This window comes from Schistocerca cancellata, chromosome 7, assembly GCF_023864275.1.
Source record: "Schistocerca cancellata isolate TAMUIC-IGC-003103 chromosome 7, iqSchCanc2.1, whole genome shotgun sequence".
Classification (NCBI taxonomy): domain Eukaryota; kingdom Metazoa; phylum Arthropoda; class Insecta; order Orthoptera; family Acrididae; genus Schistocerca; species Schistocerca cancellata.
In genome coordinates, this window is record NC_064632.1 from 342,172,146 (window position 1) to 342,196,952 (window position 24,807).

The 24,807-nt window shown below is 39.6% G+C and overlaps 1 protein-coding gene and 1 long non-coding RNA gene across 4 annotated transcripts in view; one reads left to right on the plus strand and one right to left on the minus strand.

Moving 5' to 3' along the window:
* Nucleotides 1–2,589: 2,589 nt before the first annotated feature.
* The window catches only part of LOC126092521 (lipase 1-like), a 228,809-nt gene continuing 206,591 nt past the window's right edge, over nt 2,590–24,807 (minus strand). For 2 of the 3 annotated variants that reach the window (XM_049908149.1, XM_049908147.1), the window contains one exon: nt 17,375–17,529. In XM_049908149.1, coding sequence (XP_049764106.1) covers nt 17,380–17,529 — 150 coding nt within the window. In that variant the 3' untranslated portion in view covers nt 17,375–17,379. Of the gene's footprint in view, nt 2,739–17,374; nt 17,530–24,807 lie in introns of those variants that run through there. The other variant, XM_049908148.1, reaches the window with a different exon arrangement.
* On the plus strand, nt 2,750–21,080 carry LOC126092523 (uncharacterized). Its single transcript, XR_007521350.1, has 3 exons — nt 2,750–5,447; nt 17,193–17,268; nt 18,508–21,080. It is a non-coding gene; the product is annotated as an uncharacterized LOC126092523 (long non-coding RNA).

Below are 24,807 nucleotides of genomic sequence, written 5' to 3' on the forward strand. Positions count from 1 at the left end.
GAACTGAAAATATGAGCTGGTTACAATGTGTTACACCCATTAAGAAATACCATTATAGTGTTATTAATTATTTTACTACTATTATTTATTAGTGTAAGAACCATTGTCATTGTATTATAAGTTTTTGATGTCTCCTGTGTGCAAACCAAATTGATTGGAAATGTACGTTATGAGATGAATAAACTACAGTTCCACAAATTGTAACAGACTCTTTTAAAGTACGGCAGAAGATGACTGTGGAGATATTGATGATTTGTTTTCTGATTGAGAGGATGAAGAAATATTGCTGAGTGATCATAATAGTGCCTCTGAAATTAAGTGCAATGACACAGAGACTTCCTTTGATACTGAAGACAATATGTTTTTTGGTAGGGACAAACAAACAAAATGGATGAAAACTGATGTGCATAAAAAGATATCCCATGTACCAGAAAAAATATTGTTAAGCTCATTCCAGGCCATAAAGTGATAGCACAAGATATTGAAGAGGAACTTGAATCATTCCAGAAAATTATCAGTATTGATGTTGTTGTTGTGGTCTTCAGTCCTGAGACTGGTTTGCTGCAGCTCTCCATGCTACTCTATCCTGTGCAAGCTTCTTCATCTCCCAGTACCTACTGCAACCTACATCCTTCTGAATCTGCTTAGTGTATTCATCTCTGGGTCTCCCCCTACGATTTTTACCCTCCACGCTGCCCTCCAATACTAAATTGGTGATCCCTTGATGCCTCAGAACATGTCCTACCAACCGATCCCTTCTTCTGGTCAAGTTGTGCCACAAACTTCTCTTCTCCCTAATCCTATTCAATACTTCCTCATTAGTTATGTGATCTACCCATCTAATCTTCAGCATTCTTCTGTAGCACCACATTTCGAAAGCTTCTATTCTCTTCTTGTCCAAACTATTTACCGTCCATGTTTCACTTCCATACATGGCTACACTCCATACAAATACTTTCAGAAATGACTTCCTGACACTTAAATCTATACTCGATGTTAACAAATTTCTCTTCTTCAGAAACGCTTTCCTTGCCATTGCCAGTCTACATTTTATATCCTCTCTACTTCGACCATCATCAGTTATTTTGCTCCCCAAATAGCAAAACTCCTTTACTACTTTAAGTGTCTCATTTCCTAATCTAATACCCTCAACATCACCCGACTTAATTCGACTACATTCCATTATTCTCGTTTTGTTTTTGTTGATGTTCATCTTATATCCTCCCTTCAAGACACCATCCATTCCGTTCAACTGCTCTTCCAAGTCCTTTGCTGTCTCTGACAGAATTACAATGTCATCGGCGAACCTCAAAGTTTTTATTTCTTCTCCATGGATTTTAATACCTACCCCAAATTTTTCTTTTGTTTCCTTTACTGCTTGCTCAATATACAGATTGAATAACATCGGGGAGAGGCTACAACCCTGTCTTACTCCCTTCCCAACCATTGCTTCCCTTTCATGTCCCTCGACTCTTATAACTGCCATCTGGTTTCTGTACAAATTGTAAATAGCCTTTCGCTCCCTGTATTTTACCCCTGCCTCCTTTAGAATTTGAAAGAGAGTATTCCAGTCAACATTGTCAAAAGCTTTCTCTAAGTCTACAAATGCTAGAAATGTAGGTTTGCCCTTCCTTAATCTAGCTTCTAAGATGAGTCGTAGGGTCAGTATTGCCTCACGTGTTCCAACATTTCTACGGAATCCAATCTGTATATCAGTATTGATATGATAGATGAAATTGTGCATTTTTACATTCACAGAAAAAGGCAAGGAGAAAACTATTCTACAGTTAGGAATGCTACATTCAAAGATCTAAATGAAATTTGTGCAGGTAGGCATTCTACATTTGACTGCCCTCAAAGACGGAAATCACAAAAATGCGTTTGATCAAATGACAGAACAGGAATGTCTGTTTTGAGATCGTGCATGAATTACAAGAGATTTTTATTGCTTCTCATATGTATTAGCTTCAATGATAAAGAAACTAGGGATATGAAACATAAAACAGACAGGTTAGCAGCTATTAGGAGCTTCCTGGATGCATTTGTGAGAAACAGCATGAATAGTTACAATCTTGGAAAATTTGTCACTTGATGAGAAACTAGAAGCATTTAGAGGTTGTTGCAGGTTCATACAATACATTCCCAACAAAACAGCTAAATATGGCATCAAAATATTTGCTCTGTGAAATGGTAAGCCATTCTGCTCTGGTTTGTTGGAAATGTATTGTGGCAAACAGCCAGGAGGACCATTTCATGTGTTCTAATGCTTTCGGCGACAAGAGAAGCGGTGCAAAACTGGATTGCACCCTTTCTTTTTCTCTTATTACAATTGACTTACTTGAAATGTTCAGCCAATCCTCTTCTCTGGATATGCAGCTGCCTTGAGCTCCACAACTTCTTCTCTGAAGAAATAATGCCGGTTAGAGGGATTGGAAAAAACTCTCGCTCTCTCCCTCTGTTTTTGAAATAAGTAGGTACTCTCATGATACTTTCAGTTAAATTCTAGTGTATTTCCATTTCCAGAAATTCAAAAACAGGTCTTGCTTCTTGCAGGTATAACACCAAGATTAAGAAAAAGTCTCTAAACAAAACATGTTTCAGTTGTTCGTAACAATTACAATCATTACACCATCAAAGAAAACTCATGCTCGCTCCTTGTATGCCACGTACAGCTTATATGATGCGAGTGGCATCGTTCATCTGACGCAGCTCCTGTCCTCCCAGGCCCAACATCCATCCTGCACACACAGACATTTGTTGCGCAGTAAATAGGCTCTCTCTCACACTTATCTTAAAATATGTTATATTCTAGGTGGCAGAAAGTTGAGTGGCTTCAGAATTTACATGTAAATTCTAGAAGCATTACAGTGTCTAATAAGACATTCAATTTGTGTGTAGACCAACTTAGCTGATAAATGCACAAATAGAAATGTGACACTAGGTAATTGGTATAGTAGCTATCCACTCTCTCTCTCTCTCTCTCTCTCTCTCTCTCTCTCTCTCTCTGCTGCAAAACAAAATCACTTGAATAGGAACCCTGAAAAGGATAAAAAGAAATCCCACCTGAGTTTCTGCATATGAAGAACAGAGAAATTGGTTTAGCAGTTTTTGAATACCATAAGGACCTTAGTATGGTATTGTTTGTACCTAAACATAAGAAAGTTGTACTCATGTCCAGATCATACAATCAAAGAACAATAGATGAGGCCAACTAAGAAACCTCACATTACACTAGATTGTAATAATACAAAAGATGGCGTTGATACTGTTGACCAGATGTACAATAAATACTCAGCAACGTGAATGACAAGAAGATGGACAACTGCTACCCACTGTTGAATGTGGCTGGAATCAATGAGTAGTCATTATTTCAAGCAAATGAAAAGAATGAGAAACATTCATGTCGAGTTTTTGTAAAGAACCTTTGTTTTCAACAAATGAAACCACATCTTATCGAAAGACTTGCAGTATCAAGTTTACCAGCTGATGTTAGTCATTGCAAAGTTCAAGAGACACATATAGAAGAGAAACCAATAAAAAAAGTTAGATGTGGAATTTGTGTAACAGCAAAGAATAGCTCTACAGCAATTAGATGTAGCTCCTGTAAGGATTCTGTGTAACAAATTAGCATTTATGACATGTATGTAAATATTGTTAAACACCAGCTTAAAAATGTTTGTTGTAATCACTGTATGCTGTAACGTACTGCAACAAAATATAAAACAGTAGCAAAAAATAGCCACTTGTCATCTACGAGTATGTGTACATAATACACTGCATGCATGCTCCTGTAACATTAAAGAGCATGCCTGCTCTTGGGTTAAATTATAGGATGCGGCATGGTTCAAAAGGTCCTCTCTGTGTCTACTTTTTTGAGAAAATCAATGTTGACATCACCACAGATTCTGAAACCACAATCCTTTTATTTACTTTGTTTAGCAATGACTCCTATTTATTTAAGAAAAGTCCAAAATTTCCAGATGGTTGTTGGTAAACTGCAGCAGTTTTTATGGCTGCTATTTTGTAGACCTTTTCGACATTTGTTCCAGTTAAGCGAGGTGGGGTAGTAAATTCTATATTTTCCTTTATGTAAATTGCTACCACACTCTGTTTGCTGTTTTTTTCTGCAACAGCAGGAAGACATAATGAATCTATTTATTTTTGTATATTGAATTAATTCAAGGTTAACCCCAATACTGAGATATCCTTTAGTTTACCTGTGAACAGTATGTTAATGTCATTGACCTTGTTACACTGGGATTGTACATTATAGTTAGATTAGGTTAGATTAAGTTTTCATTTCATAGATCAAAATTGAGGTGATTTCTTGGGTGTGGAACATGTCAGAAGGTATAACATAAAAAACATAGAACATTTTAATATAATACACACTTCCCTGATCATTTGTCAGGAGATTGTCAAGATATGTAAATGCAAAGTTATGCGCTTTTAATGAACTTATCATACAAAAAACCTAATCTTGACTGTTGTAACCAAGTGCTGTCAAAATTGAAATCTAACAGACATTTTGACTTAAGCTAGTGTAACAGTCCTTGTTAAGATATTCATTCACAGAGCAGAAGTTGCCTACCAAAAAGTCTTTCAAATGCTGTTTAAACTGTGCTTTATCTGAAACCAAGTTTTTAATGGTTTCTGGCAATTTACTGAAAATGTGTCTTCGTGAATATTGGACTTCTTTTTGGGTCAATATAAGAGATTTTATGTAGATTGTTATTATTCCTAATATTGATATTATGTATTGAGCTACTGACTGGAAATAGAGACCTATAATTTGGAAAATATTTCATTAAGGAATAATTGCACTGAGTAGCAGTTGTTAGAATACCCAATTCCTTGAACAAATTTCTACATGATATTCTTGAACTTAAACCACAAATGAGTCTTATTACATGCTTGTGTAATCTAAAAACGTTTGCTCTGTTTGACAAATTACCTCAGAATATGATCTCATATGACATAATAGAAAGAAAGTAAGCAAAATATGCAAGTTTTTTTCTTTAGTTATACCTCCTACAGCAATTCTGTGGTATTTCCTTCCCAACAGAATTTATTACCGAGTTGTAATCCCAGAAATTTAATACTGTAAACCTCTTCTATCTGCATGTATTCATATGTTATACACATGATGGAAAGAAATCTCTTACAGGTTCTGAACTGCGAAGTTTAATGACAGTGAATTAGCTTTAAACAACTTATTAACATCAGTGAACGTTTGAATAGCAGTCATTTCTAAATCTGTACTGGACTTGCTACTTATTGCAATGTTTGTATTATCTGCAAACAAAACAAACTCAGCATCTCACAGTGTAACAGACAATAGGTCATTTATGTAAACAAGAAGAAGCAATGGATGCAAGATGGAACCTTGAGGAACATCACATATAATCAATTCCCAATTAGATGAAGATGGATTACTTACTCTACAGGTATCTCAAGTGACACCCTTTGTTTCCTGTCTGTTCCTCAAACCATTTAGCAGCATTGACACCATAATATTATAATTTACTTGTGACACTATAATATTCTAGTGACACTATAATATTCTAATTTACTTAAGAGAATGCTGTGATTCACACAATCAGAGGCTTTTGACAGATCACAGAAAATGCCAGTACCCTGTAGATTGTCATATAATGAATTAAGTACTTCTTCACTGTACATGTAAATAGCCTTCTATATATTGGAAACCTTAAGGAACCGAACTGTGACTTGAACAGTATAATACCAAGAAGACACTTGAACACAACCTTTTCAAATACTTTTGAAAAAACTGGCAAAAGTGAAATTGCTCAGTAGTTTGACAGTACCTCTTTGTCCCCATTCGTGTTAAGAGGGTTAACTTCAGCATATTTTATCCAACCTGAAAATGTTCCACTGATAAGAGTTATTACACAAGTAATTTAAGACAGAACTCAACTCACATGAACACTCTTTGATTAACTTTGTTGATATGTTGTTATAGACACTAGAATACTTTATTTTAAGTATTTTGCAGTGGATGCTACTTCTCTGAGAGAAGTGAGTCTTCATTTTTCTGGAGTTATTTGTAGAGACACGTCACATATTCCATTGCACAGTTTACTGAACCTGATAACCCCAAGCTGTCATTAACAGAAACAAAGAACTTGTTTAAGAGGTTTGCAACACTACATGCACTTGGTGCCAATGTCTCATTTATTTTTAAGAGCTATTTGTCTGACTTCCTTTTTGGCCCCACCTACCTCTGTCTTCACTATATTTCATATAGTTTTAATTTTGTTACTAGATGTAATTATCTTTTTCTCATAATAAAGCTCCTTGGATTTCTGAATTAGTTGCTTCAATATTTTGCAGTACTCTTTGTAACGCATTACATTGCTAACACCAGAGTTGTTCCTCGATGATAGATACAGTTTCTTTTTTGTCCCACATATACCTTTGTGGCGCCAATGAGATCGACACCAGCATCGATATGCGTTCGTCTTTGGACTCTGAGCATTGTCTTTAGACCCTGAGCATTGTCTTTGGGCTGTCCTGCCATGTTCAGTTGTTTGTGAGCCTTGCATGTGTTTAGGTGAATAAATGAACTAGATGTTGTTTGGTGTAACCAACCCGAACTTCTCCCTCAACTTCATTGTCATGTAGTTTAATTGTTTCAGTGTCTTGTACTGTGACTGGCCGAACCTTCCTTCACGACATCTACCCACACAGCTCCCCCAATGACGCTGTCGACCTGACCATGGTCCGGCTCCTGCGGACCACCCCTGCCGACGCCTTAGTCACCCCCCCCCCCCCCCTTGGCCTCTCAAGAGTACTCCGTACAGCGGGGGGGTAACCCACTGGTACTTCAGCATATGTGATGTGCTGCTCCCGCCTCCCTCCCCCCCTCCACCCTCCTGCCCCCTTCATTAAGGTATTTGCTATTAGCCCAGGCAGTTTTCTCTTCCCGTTCCTGTTGAGCTGAAGTCTGTGCCTAGTATAGTCCCACCTTCTGATAGAGTCAACATGAACTACAATGATATGAGAACCCATACCTGATCCAAGCAGCCGTTCAGTGCTAAATTAGTCTCCTAACAGAAAGCTTTAAATGAAGCCAATCACAGTACCTCAGAACAGATGCAAGCCCAACACCAGCATGTCTTGTTACTGATTCTATCTTTACCAAGTCGCCCTCGATTGACTAGTTAGGGTCCCTGTACATCATGTTGCCTGCCTCACCCACTATTACCACAGTGTCTTCCTTTGTGAAGTCTTTGCAAAGTGAACCTATTTCCTCTATCATCTGATAGTGATAAAGTTTTAGATATGGTTTATTCATGACTCTGTAGTTAAGTGTCATATTTACAACATCACATATATTTAGTTTAAATTCAGATTGCCAGTAGCATTCTGTTTCTTCTTTTTTGTTCAGTGTACTTTCCTCACTGTTGTCAGTAGGTTGTACAAGAAGCTGATAGATAGTTTTAGTCCTTAAAAGTCTATCTTTAATTATTTCACTGATGCAATCAGACACAAACCTATTCTTTTCATAGTTTAAGTACATTCCACACTTGGTGTGCAGGCTATGATGCAGTTTACTTGTATCTAACACACATGTCTGTTGTCTGCCAGCAGTCTGTTACAGGCTTTTTTGCAACAGAATGTACAATTCTATTTTTGACCTTCATGAGTGATACATAACCAGTATGGAAATCATTTTTACTTCTAGTACTGTAGCTGTGAATTTCACAGGTAATCCTAAATTAACTGCTTATCTATACTACATTTACCATTGGGGTGTTTATATATTGATGCATAAGAAAGAGCCTTTGGAAGGTGTTTGGTTATCAACTTTACATAATATACTTACTCCCATGCTTGTGTAAAATAAATGCTTCCTTTGACTAAAGGTTCATTGCTACAATATAGTAGTACTGAGAAAAAGCACACTAGCAACCTCATCTGCATGTCAACACAATGAAAAAGATTTCTGTGTGTAAAGTAGGCAGAACTGATCTTTTTGGTTGACTTAAATGATTTACTGGTTCCTGCCCAGTTTATTATTTGCCTGGATGCCTAGGAACCTGACCCATGGAGCCTCTTTTAGTATGTATACATTGGTCTCTGTTTCTGGTATCTATTAGTGAGTTTTATTTATTTGGAGTTGCTTAATATGAGTCTTTGTAAGAGTAATGATTAAGCAGTTTTATTGTGAGCCAATTGTAAACCTGTTCCATTATTCACCTGACTCCGTCTAGTGTAGATGTGGTTGAGACCTTTGTCAGTATACTTGTGTTGTCACTAAACATCAGAGTATTTGAAGAGTCCTCCATTGTTCCTGATAAATCATTTATGTGGATCAAGGTTAATAGTGTGCCAAGTATCAAACCACATGTGACACCATATTTAATGTTTCCCCACACCAAATTCAGTCTTATCTCTGTCATACCATTTGTTAATGTGACACACGGGTTTTTGTTTGCTAAAACATGACTTGATCTATTCTAGAGGAATGCTTTTAATCCACAACATTTTAGTTTCTGTAGTAGAATTTTATGCTGTGCTCTTTCAAAGTAAAATCACAGAAATTGATGACAGGGTAATTTGTCTTGTTTACTTCTGCCAGAACTAAGCGTATGAAATAATACATTGCCTTTCTTACTAGAGAAGGCTTTAGGAAAGTTGTTAAAATGCTATTGTCTCTCAAAACGTTTTCAGCCCCCCCCCCCCCCAATTTGTATGAATAGATGTTACTATTAAGTATATCAAACTTTCAGCAATTACCCATGTACTCATTGACTGATTACTAGGGACAGGAAAATTTCATGAAAACAGTAACACAAAGTTAGTTTTTAGTAAAATTGGCAATTTTTATGAGATATGGCAAAATTTATAATTTTTCTGTACAAAAATGTTAAAAATCTTAGGATCACAGTTTACTAGTTTTTGTAACTAATAGTTACTGAATGTTAAACATCATTTTAACTTCTAACTCCTCAAGGCTGAGATTTATGTACACTGAGGTGACAAAAGTCATGGGATGGTAATATGAACAAATACAAATGGCAGTAGTATCACATACACAAGGTACAAAAGGGCAGTGCATTGGCACAGCTTTCATTTGTACTCAGGTGATTCATGTGGAAAGGTTTCTGATGTGATTATTGCCTCATGACGGGAATTAACAGACTTTGCACGTGGCATGGTAGTTGGAGCTAGAGACTTGGGACATTCCATTTTGGAAATTGTTAGGGAATTCAATATTCCTAGATCTACAGTGTCAACAGTGTGCCGAGAATACAAAATTTCAGGCATTACTTCTCACCATGGACAACGCAGTGGCTGATGGTCTTCACTAATGGCCAAGAGCATTGGCTGTTGTGTAGACTTGTCAGTGTTAATCGACAACCAACACTGCATGAAATAATGGCAGAAATCAATGTGAGATGTATGACGAATATATCTGTAATGACAGTGCAGCAGAATTTGGAGTTAATGGGCTGTGGCAGCAGATGACCAATGCGAGTGCCTTTGTTAACAGCATGACATCACCTGTAGTGTCTCTCCTGGGCTCATGACTGTATCGTTTGTGCCCTAGATGACTGGAAGACCCTGGTCAAATGAGTCAGTAGGTAAGAGCTGATGGTAGGGTTTGAATGTGGCACAGACCCCATGAAGTCATGAACTCAAGTCACTGTGCAAGCTAGTGGTGGTTCCTTAATGGTGTCAGCTGAGTTTACATGGAATAGACTGGGTCCTCTGGTCCAGTTGAAACAATGGTTATGTTCAGCTACTTGGAGACAATATGCGGCCATTCATGGACTTCATATTCCCAAAGAACAATGGAATTTTTACAAATGACAATGGAACACATCACCAGGCTACAATTTTTCACAATTGGTTTGAAGAACATTGTGGACAATTAGAGCAAATGGTTTGGCCATCCAACATGAATCCAATGAAACATTTCTGGGTCGTAATTGAGAGGTCTGTTCATGCACAAAATCCTGCACCAGCAACACTTTTTCAATTGTGGATGGCTATAGAGGAAGCATGATTTAGTATTTCTGCAGATGTCCAACAATGTGTTGAGTCCATGCCATGTGAGTTGCTGCACTATACCTGGCAAAATGAGGGCTGACATGATATTATGAGGCATCTCATGACTTTTGTGACATAATTGCATAATCCTAAACTGATGGTTTATTTCACGCAGAATGAACTTTGATGTGATGAAGAAAGTAGCGCCACAATTACAAAAATAACTCAGAATTCGGCCAAAAAGTGCCAAATTTGGCAAAAAATATTGAATTTGTCCAAAAAACACCGAATTTGACAAGAAAACCAAATTTGGCAAAATTATCAACACCAAATTTGGTTAAAAATACTGTAACAACAAATTAGGCAAAAAGTAACATCGAATTTGGTAAAATTAATAACACTGATTTTAAACGAACAACACTAAATTTTATTAAAAATATCATAATATGAAATTTGATAAAAAAGTAACATGAAATTTGACAAAAATACTGTCACACATGTGGCAAAAAGTCACCAAATTTAGCAAAAGCTTATGCTTTATTTGGTAGAAACAACACCAACTTTTGCAGAAAGTGATATCAAACGTGGCAAAAAAGATGCTTATCTGAAAAAAAAGAAAAAACTGAATCCGGCAAAAAACACTGAATTTGGCAAAAAATCACCACATTTGGCAAAAAAGTGTACTGTATTTGGAAAAAACAACACTGCAGAAAATGACATCAGTTGCAAAAAAAAGAAAGACACCAGTCGGGGGGGGGGGGGGGGGGGGGGGGGGGGAGGAACCCACCTAATGTGACAAATAAATGATAACAAATTTAGCAAAATGTATTAACTAATTTGCAGAAATAACAATGAATCTGACAAAAAAATAACACTGAAAAGTAAAATGATTTTTTCCCACCCCTATTGATTACTGATTTATCTCAAGGGAGGGTGCTACAGGTCAGCTAAAGATTTTAGTATTTCCATTGGAACACTTATAATTAAAAGAGTTGCTCTTTCTCAGTGATCCAACGAATTTTGTGACCTCTTTAACAGTACATTTGACAATAATGATGCCTGGATTGGGAGTATGTGATGCCTGTCAAATCTAATCAATCTGCTTTTGTTGACTCATTTTTGTCCTTGACTTCCAACTGCTGTTGGGAAGAACTCAATTTTCTTAGTGGTCAGTGATCTGAATCTACCATCATATGTCTCACAGCCCACTGTCATGACAGTGTTAAATATAATTTGCATTAATAAGTTTATTTGTTTCATGCCTAATAATGCTCCAAGCTTCGTTTGCTTTGTTCTGGGTATTTTGAATTTTTTGTTTGTAGTTTGTGGTTTTTAGTCTTTAATGACTAGTGAAGAATTTTAAAATATTACTTGGTGCACTAAATAAAGGTTTCTCTTCTGACAAAGATAATGTGGTCCTAGATGTCAGCAATCTTCTTTTTCTTCTCTCTATTTTGTCTCCACTGCAACTGTCCCTGACTTGTAAAGTAGAACAAGTTCCACATCTGGAAACTTCTTCAAACATCCAAACTTGTTAATCTGCCAATTTCAAGGGAAAAGACAAGATTTTATGTTAGGAAATTATTTATATTTGTAGTCACCGTATCTCCACTGCAACTGTCCCTGACTTGTAAAGTAGAACAAGTTCCACATCTGGAAACTTTTTCAAACATCCAAACTTGTTAATCTGCCAATTTCAAGGGAAAAGACAAGATTTTATGTTAGGAAATTATTTATATTTGTAGTCACCGTAAACAGTTACTCACTCAGAATACAAATCGTTAATGAATTGAAGTGCTGTATGGAAGTATTTTAGTTCCATATTATTAAACTAAAGAAAGGAAAATAAAATAAAATAAAAATGAATCTGCAGAAACAGCAGATTTAAACTGCACAACAGTATGCCAACTAAACAATTTTTCTAATTGTAAATGAAAAGGTGGGTAATCAGCAGTTGTGGATTACAGGTGACTTGTATCACATTCAGTAAGTGGTTGCACAGGATTTAAAAAGAGATACATCTGATATCTTCAGAAGTTATGTGGATGAAACCTTACCTTCATCCTCAGGGAACTAAAAGCAGATTTCTTTGACTAAAAATTAGTGCCAATGTTAAAGCCCTGATTATGCAGTGTGTGAATTAGTGAACAGTTGTTTAGACCACGGGTAAGTATACTTGATATGTAAACTAGGGAACTGGATCACAAACGCTACTAACAGTTCACTCATTTGGATGTTGCACATTGTGGTATTAACAGAAGACAACATGGTCCAGGTTAACACTAGGCACTACCATATTCATGGAAGTTAGTATCATATGGTACTGATCAGTGATTTAGTGGATTTGGTATATGATATTAGAGGAACTTTTAATGACTTGTCAGGCCACAGTGCTACATAAAGACACCCAGATACTTTGATGATAATGTAAGTGGCTGGTAAAGAAGATGATTTGGTCTGAGTTTGGATACTAGTCTAGAAAGTGAAAGTCATTAAAAGCTATAAATGCAAACTGTTTTGGGATGTCTGATAAGCTGGAAAATTTAATTACTAAATAATACTGGAGGTATGAGAATAGTATTTAAAACCTCTCACAAATGTCTGGAGAATAAGAGTTCTGTATTGAAACTATATTGTACTGAAATTGTCCAACACAACCTTTCCTTTTGTATATGAACTTTGTTTTACAATAAATTATTGTGTAGTAATTGTAGAATATGAAGAACCATTCCTTCAAGGCATTCATTTTCTCCTAGTGTATATTTCGTAATAAATGTGTGTAACTAATTTTTATATGGTACATTTCATATCATGAGCTTGACCATCAACATAAGCTATTGAACATAAATGAAAAATGTAAGTGTTCATTTCTACAAAATCATAAATCTCCGTAAGTTCTTCATTGATTGCTTTGAAATTTTTACACAGCATTGAATTAAAATATGTGTCTGTTTTATACATGTATTAAAGTGCCACAAATAATATATACTGAAGAGCCAAAGAAACTGGTACACTTGCCTAATATTGTGTAGAGCCCCCGTGAGGATGCAGAAGTGCTGCAACATGACATGGCATGGACTCGACTAATGTCTGAAGTAGTACTGGAGGGAACTGAGACCATGAATCCTGCAGGGATGTCCATAAATCCGTAAGAGTCCAAGGGAATGGAGATCTCTTCTGAGCAGCTTGTTGCAAGGTGTCCCATATATGCTCAATAATGTTTGTGTCTGGGGAGTTTGGTGGCCAGCAGAAGTGTTTAAACTCAGAAGAGTGCTTGTGGAGCTACTCTGTAGCAGTTATGGATGTGTGAGGTGCTGCATTGTCCTGCTGGAATTGCCCATGTCTGTAGGAAACCACAATGGACATGAATGGATGCAGGTGATCAGACACGATACCTTTCAGACATCTATCTACACATATCAGGGATCCCATATTACTTCAACTGCACATGCACCACACCATTATAGATCCTCCATCAGCTTGAAGAGTCCCCTGATGGACATGCAGGGTCCATGGATTCATGAGGTTGTCTCCATACCCGTACATGTCTATCCCCTCGATACAATTTGAAATAGACTCGTCTGACCAGGCAACATGTTTCTAGTCACCAACAGTCCAATGTCGGTGTTGATGGGCCCAGGTGAGCTGTAAAGCTTTGTGTCATGTGGTCATCAAGGGTACACAAGTGGGCCTTTGGGTTCGAAAGCCCATATTGATAATGTTTCATTGAATGGTTCACATGCTGACACTTATTGATGGCCCAGCATTGAAATCTGTAGCAATCTGCATAAGGGTTGCATTTCTGTCATGTTGAACAATTCTCTTCAGTTGTCATTGATCATGTTCTTGCAGGATCTTTTTCTGGTCACAGCAATGTCAGAGATTTTATGTTTTACCAGATTCCTGATATTCACAGTACATTCATGAAATGGTCATCTGGGAAAATCCCCACTTGAACATTACCTTGGAGATGCTGTGTCACATCGCTCATGCACCGACTAATGCACCAGGTTCAGACTCACTTAAATCTTGATAACTTGCCATTGTAGCAGCAGTAACCGATCTAACAACCACACCAGACACTTGTTGTCGTCTATACGCATTGCTGACCGTAGCACCGTATTCTGCCTGTTTACATATCTGTGTATTTGAATAGTCATGCCTATACCAGTTTCTTTGGTGCTTCAGTGTATAAATATATATGTAATAATTGTATGGCAAATCAATAAAAATGTAAATGTTCTTATGTACAAAACCATAAATCTCTAAAAGTTATTCACCGATTACTTTGAAATTTTGAAACAACATTGTATTTGAAATAGAGGGAAACATTCCATGTGGGAAAAATATATCTAAACACAAAGATGATGTAACTTACCAAACGAAAGCATTGGTATGTTGATAGAGACACTAACAAACACAAACACACACACAAAATTCAAGCTTTTGCAGCCCATGGTTGCTTCATCAGGAAAGAGGGAAGGAGAGGGAAAGACAAAGGATGTGGGTTTTAAGGGAGAGTGTAAGGAGTCATTCCAATCCCGGGAGCGGAAAGACTTACCTTAGGGGGAAAAAGGACAGGTATACACTCGCACACACACACATATCCATCCGCACATATACAGACACAAGCAGACATATGTAAAGGCCTACATACCTGTCCCTTTTCCCCCCTAAGGTAAATCTTTCCGCTCCCAGGATTGGAATGACTCCTTACCCTCTCCCTTAAAACCCACATCCTTTCGTCTTTCCCTCTTTCCTGATGAAGCAAGCATGGGTTGCGAAAGCTTGAAATTTGTGTGTGTGTTTGTGTTTGTTATTGTTTCTATCAACGTACCAACGCTTTCGTTTGGTAAGTTACATTCCGGGAGCGGAAAGACTTACCTTAGGGGAAAAAAGGGACAGGTATACACTCGCACACACACATATCCATCCACACAAAACAGACACAAGCAGACATATGTAAAGGCAAAGAGTTTGGGTAGAGGCATCAGTCGAGGCGGACGTACAGAGGCAAAGATGTTATTGAATGACAGGTGAGGTATGAGTGGCGGCAACTTGAAATTAGCAGAGGTTGAGGCCTGGTGGGTAACAGGAAAAGAGGATATATTGAAGGGCAAGTTCCCATCTCTGGAGTTCTGATAGGTTGGTGTCAGTGGGAAGTATCCAGATAACGAGGACGGTGTAACACTGTGCCGAGATGTGCTGGCCGAGCACCAAGGCATGTTTAGCCACAGGGTGATCCTCATTACCAACAAACACTGTCTGCCTGTGTCCATTCATGCGAGTGGACAGTTTGTTGCTGGTCATTCCCACATAGAAAGCTTCACAGTGTAGGCAGGTCAGTTGGTAAATCACGTGGGTGCTGTCACACGTGGCACTGCCTTTGATATTGTACACCTTCCGGGTTACAGGACTGGAGAAGGTGGTGGTGGGAGGGTGCATGGGACAGGTTTTACACTGGGGGCGGTTGCAAGGGTAGGAGCCAGAGGGTAGGGAAGGTGGTTTGGGGATTTCATAGGGATGAACCAAGAGGTTACAAAGGTTAGGTGGACAGAGGGAAGACACTCTTGGTGGAGTGGGGAGGATTTCGTGAAGGATGGATCTCATTTCAGTGCAGGATTTGAGGAAGTTGTATCCCTGCTAGAAAGCCACATTCAGAGTCTGATCCAGTCCCGGAAAGTATCCTGTCACAAGTGGGGCGCTTTTGGGATTCTTCTGTGGGAGGTTCTGGGTTTGGGGGGATGAGGAAGTGGCTCTGGTTATTTGCTTCTGTACCAAGTCGAGAGGGTAGTTGCGGGATGCGAAAGCTGTTTTCAGGTTGTTGGTGTAATGGTTCAGGGATTCAGGACTGGAGCAGATTCGTTTGCCACGAAGACCTAGGTTGTAGGGAAGGGACCGTTTGATATGGAATGGGTGGCAGCTGTCATAATGGAAGTACTGTTGCTTGTTGGTGGGTTTGATGTGGACGGATGTGTGAAGCTGGCCATTGGACAGATGGAGCTTGAAATTTGTGTGTGTGTTTGTGTTTGTTATTATTTCTATCAATGTACAATTTTTTTTTCATGATGTTTCAGTAGATGTATAGAAACACGCTTGTATTTGAATGCAACATTGTGTCAAAATTTCAAAAGAATTGATGAAGTTTTGAGGATTTAAGAGAATATGAGATTGTGCTTCAGTAGTCACATAAAAACATGTGTGTATTCAAATGCAATGTTGTTTGAAAATTTCAAAGCACTTGGTTGAGAACTTTTGGAGATTTACAATTTTGTACAGATGAACATTTACACCTATATAAATAAAAATGTAGATATTCATGTGTTCAAAATCTTAAATCTCTGAAAGTTCTTCACTGATTGCTCCAAAATTATGACACAATGTTGGATTCTAATATGCGAATGTTTTTATATACCTGTTTTTTAAAATATATATTATATATAAATAAATATGTAATATGCAGAGAGAAGATGTTGTTACCAAAACTCCACAAAAAGTTCTTGACCAATTTATTTTAAATACATTTTTACATAATACTCTAATGAACATTCAGATGGACGTAGGTATTAGTGAAACATTGTTGTCAACCAGGAAAGTTGTATTTATGTGTTACTGGTTTATATGTTGCATAATATGAATATACAAAAACAATGAACAAGGCCCAAGGCCAGAGAGAAGAGGCAAGAAGGAGCTGGATGCAGGGGTGGGAGGATAGAAAGTGGAAAGAAGGTGATGGACAGAGAGAGGGGGAGGAGGAGACAAAGAAAGTAGGAGAGGAGAAGATGGAAACAGAAAAGGGGGAAGAGGAAATTGATGGAATTGGGGGGCGGGGGAGAAGGAGATAAGGATATATACCCAATTACCATGCATTTTAGAAATGTATGCTAACAGTTTTCTTTCTTTTCCATTTAACCAGGCTGAGTCACAGCAACATATGACTGGGAGTAATTATATGTTTTCTGTTCATGTGCACAGCCTGATTCAATTTACGTAAGGCATAGAAAGTTGAACATCGCTGTTTCAATAATAAAAAATAATGAAATTTCACTGTCATACGTTTCTTTATTCCATTTGCTCTAAAAATGGTTTTATTCCAGCATAATATAGTATGTATTTGAAGATCTTCTCTTTAGATGACTTCCATTAAGCTTTTAGTATAATCTTTTTTTCAGAATGTCACACATTTTATACTGGTCATGAGGGTCTGTGAGTGAAAAAATCGTGTATGGAAAGGTCTCATATGTTCCTGTAAGTACTTTGGTTATATTCTACAGCACTACTCAGATTTTTTCCTTGTAATTTTCCAGCATTTCAGTAATATGTTACTAAATAATGTTTTGATTAACATAACCCATTTTGTCAATAACTTTTTATTATCTTAGTTAAATTGTCATACAATACTTCTTTGGCATTGTCAGAAATAAGGAAGTCAACATGAGTGAACTTTTTATCTGGCACTTCAAATAGTCCAATGCGCAGAGGAAGTGCACCAAATAACCTCTCGGCCTCCTATAGGACAACAAAAGTGTAGATTATCAACAATAATATTAACAATATTATTATTCAAATACAGTCATAAATTTTGACACATATTATTGAAATTCTCCGACACATATTATTGAAATTCTCCAGAAATAGAATCTTCAAAAATTTAATGTTCAGTGTAATGAGCTGTCAGATGAGACAGAAAATGTTTCGAGTTCTGTGCAGATTCTTAAAAGGAAACTGAGTTCTAAGTCAGTTACACAGGCCTCACTGAATTAGTTAGCACAGTCATTATGAACTGTGGTATTATTAGTCTCATGATGTACATTTATGAATCATTTGATTTGAGATAGATCAAAAATTCATGATAAAAGTTTATTACTATCAAAGTAAGTAAGTACTAGCAACAGTAATGGAGTCTGTTATGGAAAACAGTTAATTGATTAGTATGATACTAATTTAACATCTTGTTCAACTTCTTCTGAATGGGTTTTTCTACTGAATATTAGCATTTATCTCACAAAATTTCAGGTAGCATTCTGTTTAAAGGATATAATTTCATACTGAGTATGTTTCTGTCTATTATGCAAGGTGTTACAAAATACATGGCAATATTTCAGGGTGAGGTTCAGCACGTGGAGAAGATAAAAAATGTCATATGAACGTGGGTCAAGAAATGGATATTTATTGAGATGTCAGACATGGGCAACAGTTATCACGTACATTACTAACACTCCCTATGAACTCACCCTAGCTGCCCCACAGCCCTGTATGACAATACTGTAATGTGACTGTGATCTCCACAGACTGTGGCCAGGCTGGAATTACTGTACTTTGGGGCAGGCCCTACAGACTGCTTTGGCAGACAATATGGTACAATCCTATTTGTACATGCACTACTGCTGCTCTCATATGTTGTGTTTCTCCAGGCAAGGTTATGCACTACTGTAATGTTGCACTGTGACTGACTGCTGATTCTCCTTTCTTTATGTATTGTTTTAGACCACAGGTGGGCAACCAGCAACTGGCAGCCTGCAGGCTGGATCCAATCCATGATTGATTTCAATCCCGCCCATGGATAACATCCGCGGGAGAGGACAAGATGCTCACACTCTACTCCACCTGAGACACATTTTTGGGTATTCCTGACAATGCTTGGGTAAGCTCGGTGCCCATTTGCAGCTCATGATGCAGACCAGTGAAAGACCAGTGAAAGTTTTGCTAGTGATTTTTGTTCATGGTGTAGATGTGGACTTCAAAACAATGAAAGAATGATTAGCATTACAGCCATTAAAAGGAACCAATACTGGTGAAAATGTTTTTCACAAAGTTGAAAATTGGATGCTGGATGCACACGCATTGCCTGAACTCTTACGGGACTTGGTAAGATTGTCTGCCCCGAGTGTAATGGGCAGGGGCACTATGAATTTAGTGTGTGGACATTAAGTTAGGAATGTGAGTCTCACGGGGAGCATGCAAGGGATAATCCCTGCAGTCACATTATTCTCTGTGACCTCAGTGGCTCAGATGGATAGAGCATCTGCATTTGTAAGCAGGAGATCCCAGGTTCGAGTCCCGGGCAAGGCACACATTTTCAACTGTCCCCGTTGATGTATATCAACTCCTGTCAACAGCTTAGGGTATTGATTTAATTACAATTTCATTCTAAGAGAGCTGCATGGTCACCGACGGTATCTGTTCTTTCGGACATGTCCAAAAGGACAGATACCATCTTCATATAGTTAAGGCTAGCCAGCTTTTAACCTTCTTCTTCTGTGTGGGATGCACACACATTGCTCGAACTCTTACGGGACTCAGTAAGATTGTCTGCTGCGAGTAATGAGCGTAACGGGCAGGGACACTACGAATGTTGTGTGTGGACATTAAGTTGGGAATGTGGATCTCACCGGGAGCGTGCAAGGGATAAATCTCTGCATTTGCACTATCCTCTCTGCCCTCGGTGGCTCAGATAGATAGAGCATCTGCCATGTAAGCAGGAGATCCTGGGTTCGAGTCCCGGTCGGGGCACACATTATCAACTGTCCCTGTTGATGTATATCAATGCCTGTTGACAGCTTAGGGTCTCGATTTAATTATCATTTCACATGAAGCTTCTGTTTACTGTATGTGCTTGTTCACTAATCATTTATGCTTCTGTCCAGCTTTCCAACAATGGCAGCTATTGTGCCACTCTGTAGCCCACCTCTACTTACCATTATGTACACAACAATACCAATATAAGAAAACTGTGCAGTGACTGCTGCAGAGTTGCTGCATGACATGGCTGTTTGCATGGTGTCTCAGCCTCTGATGGGATAGAATGAGCCTGTGATAGGGCTGGAATATGAACTCCTGGGTGGGTGGATTGGGCAGGTCTTGCATCTGGATCTTCCACAGGGAAGGATCTTAGGTGAGATGTCCCTCAGTTCAGGGCATGATGATAGATAATCAAAGCCCTGATGAAGGATGTGGTTCAGTTGTTTCTGTCCAGAGGCATATTGGGTGACGAAGGGGTCACTTCTTTGTAGCTGATTCTTGGGAGTGGTGGGAGGATTTGAGGTATGTGAGCATATGGCACGGGAAATCTGTTTGTCAACTATGTCTGGGGGTAGCACTTGTCTGTGAAGGTCTTTGTGAGACTTCCAGCATACCAGGCAAGGGAGTTCTTGAGACTGGAGATATGCTGTCCTGGGTAGCCAGGCTGAATGGGAGAGATTTTTTGGTGTCAAGGGGGTGGCAGCTGTCAAAATGCAGGTGCTGTTGGTGGTGATGCATTTAATGTGGAAAGAGGTGTGGTTGGAGCCATCAGAGAGGATAAGATCAATGTCCAAGAAAGTGGGACACCTGTTGAGGACAACTAGGTGAAGCAGATGGGAGAGAAGGTGTTGAGATTGTGAAGGAATGAGGAAAGCTTGTCTTGACACTGAGCCCAGATCGTGAAGATATCATCAGACTGGTATAGGAGGGTCCACGGAAGTGCCAATGGCTGTGTCACAGATTTTGTATGTATATGTTCCCTTCAAAGGACAAGTAGTTGTGTGTTAAGATAAAGCTTGTAAGCTGTATGAGGAATTATGTAGTAACCAGACTTCAAATCCACTAGCTAGACTCAGAGTCAAGACAACATTTCCTCATTACTTCACAACCTCAACAACTCTCCCATCCACTTCACCTTGTTCTTCTCAACCCAGCCTGCCACTTTCCTGCACATTAATTTTCTCCACTCTGATGGCTCCATCCACACCTCTGTCCAAATTAAATGCACCAACCACCAACAGTATATGCATTTCGAAGGTGCCATCGTTCCCACACCAAAAAATCCTTCCCATACATCTGGCCACCCAAGACAGCATATCTGCAGTGACAAGAACTCCCTTGCCCCATATGCTGAAGGTATCACAATGGCTTTCACAGACAAGAACTATCTCCCAGACCTGGTCCACAAAAAGATTTCCTATGCCATATCTCTACACACTCCCAGTTCTCCCACCAACCCCCAGGAACAAGCTAGAAAGAGTGCCTGTCCCCCTTCATCACCCAATACCACCCTGGGCTAGAACAGTTAAACCACAACCTCCATCGGGGCTTTAATTGTATATCTTCATTCCCTGCAATGAGAGACATCCAACCCAAGAGCCTTCCCATAATTATACATCATCATGCCCTGCAATGAAGGACACCCTACCCAAGACCCTTCCCATCCCTTCCAGAGTGGTGTTCCATTGCTCACTCCACTCCACAACATCCTAGTCCATCCCTATATCACTCCCAATACCAGCCCATAGCCAAAGGAATCACATCTTTGCAGAAGATCCAATTGCAAAACCTGCCCAGTCCACCCACCCAGCACTTCTTATTCCAATCCTGTCACAGTCTTTTCCTACCTCATCAGAGGCTGGGCCTGTGAAATCAGCATATCACACATAAGCTCTGCTGCAACCATTGCACAGTTTTTATAGTGGTATGACTACCAACCAGCTGTCTACCAGGGTGACTGGCCACTGCCAAACTTGTGGCCAAGAGCTAAGTGGACCACCCTATGGCACAACATGTAGCTGAACATAGCATGCTTGATTTCAATGGCTGCTTCAAAATGCATGCATCTTGAGCCTCTCCTCCACCAACACCTTTTCTGAACTGCACAGGTGGAAGTTATAATTAGAACACATTCTCTGCATACAAAATTATCCTGGCCTCAACCTATGATAACATACTGTACCCACAACCTCGTCCCAACAGTTTCTGCCCCCTCCATCCTATAACCTCCTCTCAGTTCATGTTGCCTCACCCTCATTATGTGCCACTCTCTGCCAATGCACCTGCCAGTCTTTTCCTCTCTCTGCTCTTCTCCTTTTCCACTCCCCATTTTCCCACCCCCTCCCTTCCCCACAGCCTTCCAATATTGCGTCTGGCAGCCTTGTCTTGCTGCCTTCAAGTCCCTGCACTTTCCACCAGACAGCTCACATCTCTCCTACAACCAATACTCTGCTAGCCTTCTCCCTTCCCCACCCCACTTCATGGCTGCTTCCATTCAATGGAACAGTTGCAGTCTGGCCAGAGCATCAGGAGATAGTGGTCAGGTGTGCACGACATGTGGCTGCTTGTGTGAATGTGTATGAGTTTTTCTTTTTTTTTCTGAAGAAGACTTTGCCCAAGAGCTTATTGTGTAACAGCCTTTTTGTTGTGCCTGTCCGCAACTCAGTGTGTCATCTTTATCATGAATAGCAGTCTATACTTTTCATAGTTGTTGATATTCCGTCCTGGACTTTCCATTGTTTCACACTCAGATAATTTTTGCGTAGAGTGGCTGATGAAGTATATTTTTAATTTAGGTTGGGTTTGTAGGGATTCACAATTTCTTGCTTTATCAAACAATGGGATGACTCCCCCCCCCCTACACACTTAGATATGTACACACACAGCAATTTTTTTGGTGTGTGTGTGTGTGTGTGTGTGTGTGTGTGTGTTTTCATTAGCTGATGAAGAACTTTGTCTGACAGTTTATCCAACACTCTAATTTGAAATGTGCATGTCTGCTGCTTAATTTATTGTGTTATGTGAGATGAGAGGTTGTTGAATAACTTTACAGCAAAGCACATAACTCCATTCTGAATTTCAGTAGCCTGTATTCCTCAAAATACAGGAACAATTATAAACTTTTCCATCTCACAGAACTTAGAAAACTAGTTCATTTTCCTCATCCCCTTTTACAGTATTTAATAATCCTGCAGCAGTGGAATAACTTGATGGGGAATGAAATCCACTCAACTGTTACAAATAACTCAGGGATGTCACGCTACAACCATTTAATAAAATAAAATAAGACAAAATTGGTTTAAAATATTGTGTTTTCAGCATTGTAAGTAGACACATCATCATGTTGCAATAGCAGACATCCGGACATTGAGGTGATGTGACATTATCTGCACACGTCTGTTTTAATTAGCTACACCTGTGACAAAAAAGGGGCACCCATGTCCTTCGTGATACTGTAGTGCATAAAATAATCCACGTACATTCTCGTTGGGCAGCAACACTGCAAGCATAGGTGTTGTGACTCGCCGATCTTTCAAAGTGCCGCCACGCAGTTACGCGCGTCCTCTACATGCAGCGCTGTCTGCCAGCCATGCAGCAGCAGCGCCACCTAAGCGGCCAGCCAGCCAGCAGCAGATAGACTTGGACTCAGTTATAATTTGACTGTTTAAGTGTACACACATCTTACTCTGCTTACTTGATCTGTGACTTTCAAGTATTGCGTCTTCCTCGAAATATATTAGTTCAACTTGAAGTTATTACAATTGGTGATGAGGTAGTGATTTTACTTTTCCATCGTTGACCCATATGTTTCCATGGCTACTTTAGAGCAACTATTGCAAGGTCTCATAGAACAGCAAATGCTTCTCACAAATGCGATTCGTGATTTCGTCACGGCATCAAATGCGGGGCATCTCTCATCGTCGTCTCTATCTACTTTTCCTCCTTACGACGAGATGGCGGAAGACTGGTCTGATTATGAAAAACGTGTTCGACAGCACTTCTTGGCATTTCATGTCACAGACGAACAAACATGTAAGTCTCTGTTCCTTTCATGGACTTCACCTCAAATGTATTGGTTATTGTCACAATTGGCTCCTTTGAAAGATCCTGCATCTTTGTCCTTTGCTGAAATGTGCTCTCTTCTGTCCGTCTATTTTCAAAAGCATATGCATGTGGTAGCCTCTCGTGTTGCCTTTTATCATTATCAAGAACAACCAAATCAATCCTATCGCACTTGGGCTGCTGAACTTCACGGCCTCAGTAGAAAGTGTCAGTTTGTTACTGAAGTTCACAAAGAATCCTACGCCGATTCCACGGTACGGGATGCTATTATCCAATCGGTGCCTGACAAAGAAGAAGACTGCCGTCTGCTTCACGTCTGCTGTGCAGCGAGCTACCTTAATTTAAGTATTAACTGTATTTTTCTTACTTGTCACTTCTTCTTCCATGTGTTTTGCTTTTAGGAAGCTTTAATTGTCGAGTGCTAGTAATAGTGTTCCATAGATTTCGTGTTTGTTTTGAATACAGTCAGAGAGAGTCCCTTTAGTCAACCATAGTGCCAGTAGTGCTAGTGTTTTTCAATACAGTCCAGAGACAGGTAGTGCTAGTTTCATTGTTTTCTACAAGAAGTGGCTAGCAACCACAGTTTAGTCAACAATCAGCCACCTTTAGTGAATTAGCAGTCTAGTTAAAAGTTGATTAACTCAAATTGATTTCTTAGGATGGATAGGATGTGTGACTGCTGTGTACGGATGCAGGAGGAGCTGGCCACTGTTCGCAAACAGCTGAAAGTGTTGATGGTAGCGGTCAGCCGTCTTCAGGCTGCTGCCTCGGAGTGTAGCGGCAGTGGGGAGTCTGTTGCGTCACATGGTACAACCCAGGTGTTACATGCGTCACCCACTGTCCCTGCTGTCGAGACATCTTCGCGGGTACCGGGCGGGGTTGGGCCACCCTCTCCCCAAGGGGAGTGGCGGGTTCAGCAGCGTTCGCAGCACACGAGGCGGAGGGTAAATGTGGAGGCTGGCCGTGTGGCATCGCCCACTCTGCCTGTGGGTGGACATGTGGCCGCTCCTTCAGCGAGGTCCGAGCAGGCACACGGAGGGAGGGGTTTATTAGTTATTGGGAGCTCCAACGTTAGGCGGGTGATGGAGCCCCTTAAGGAAATAGCGGAAAGGTCGGTGAAGAAGGCCAGTGTTCACTCTGTCTGCTTGCTGGGGGGTCTCATCTGAGATGTGGAGGAGGCCCTGCCGGCGGCGATAGAGAGCA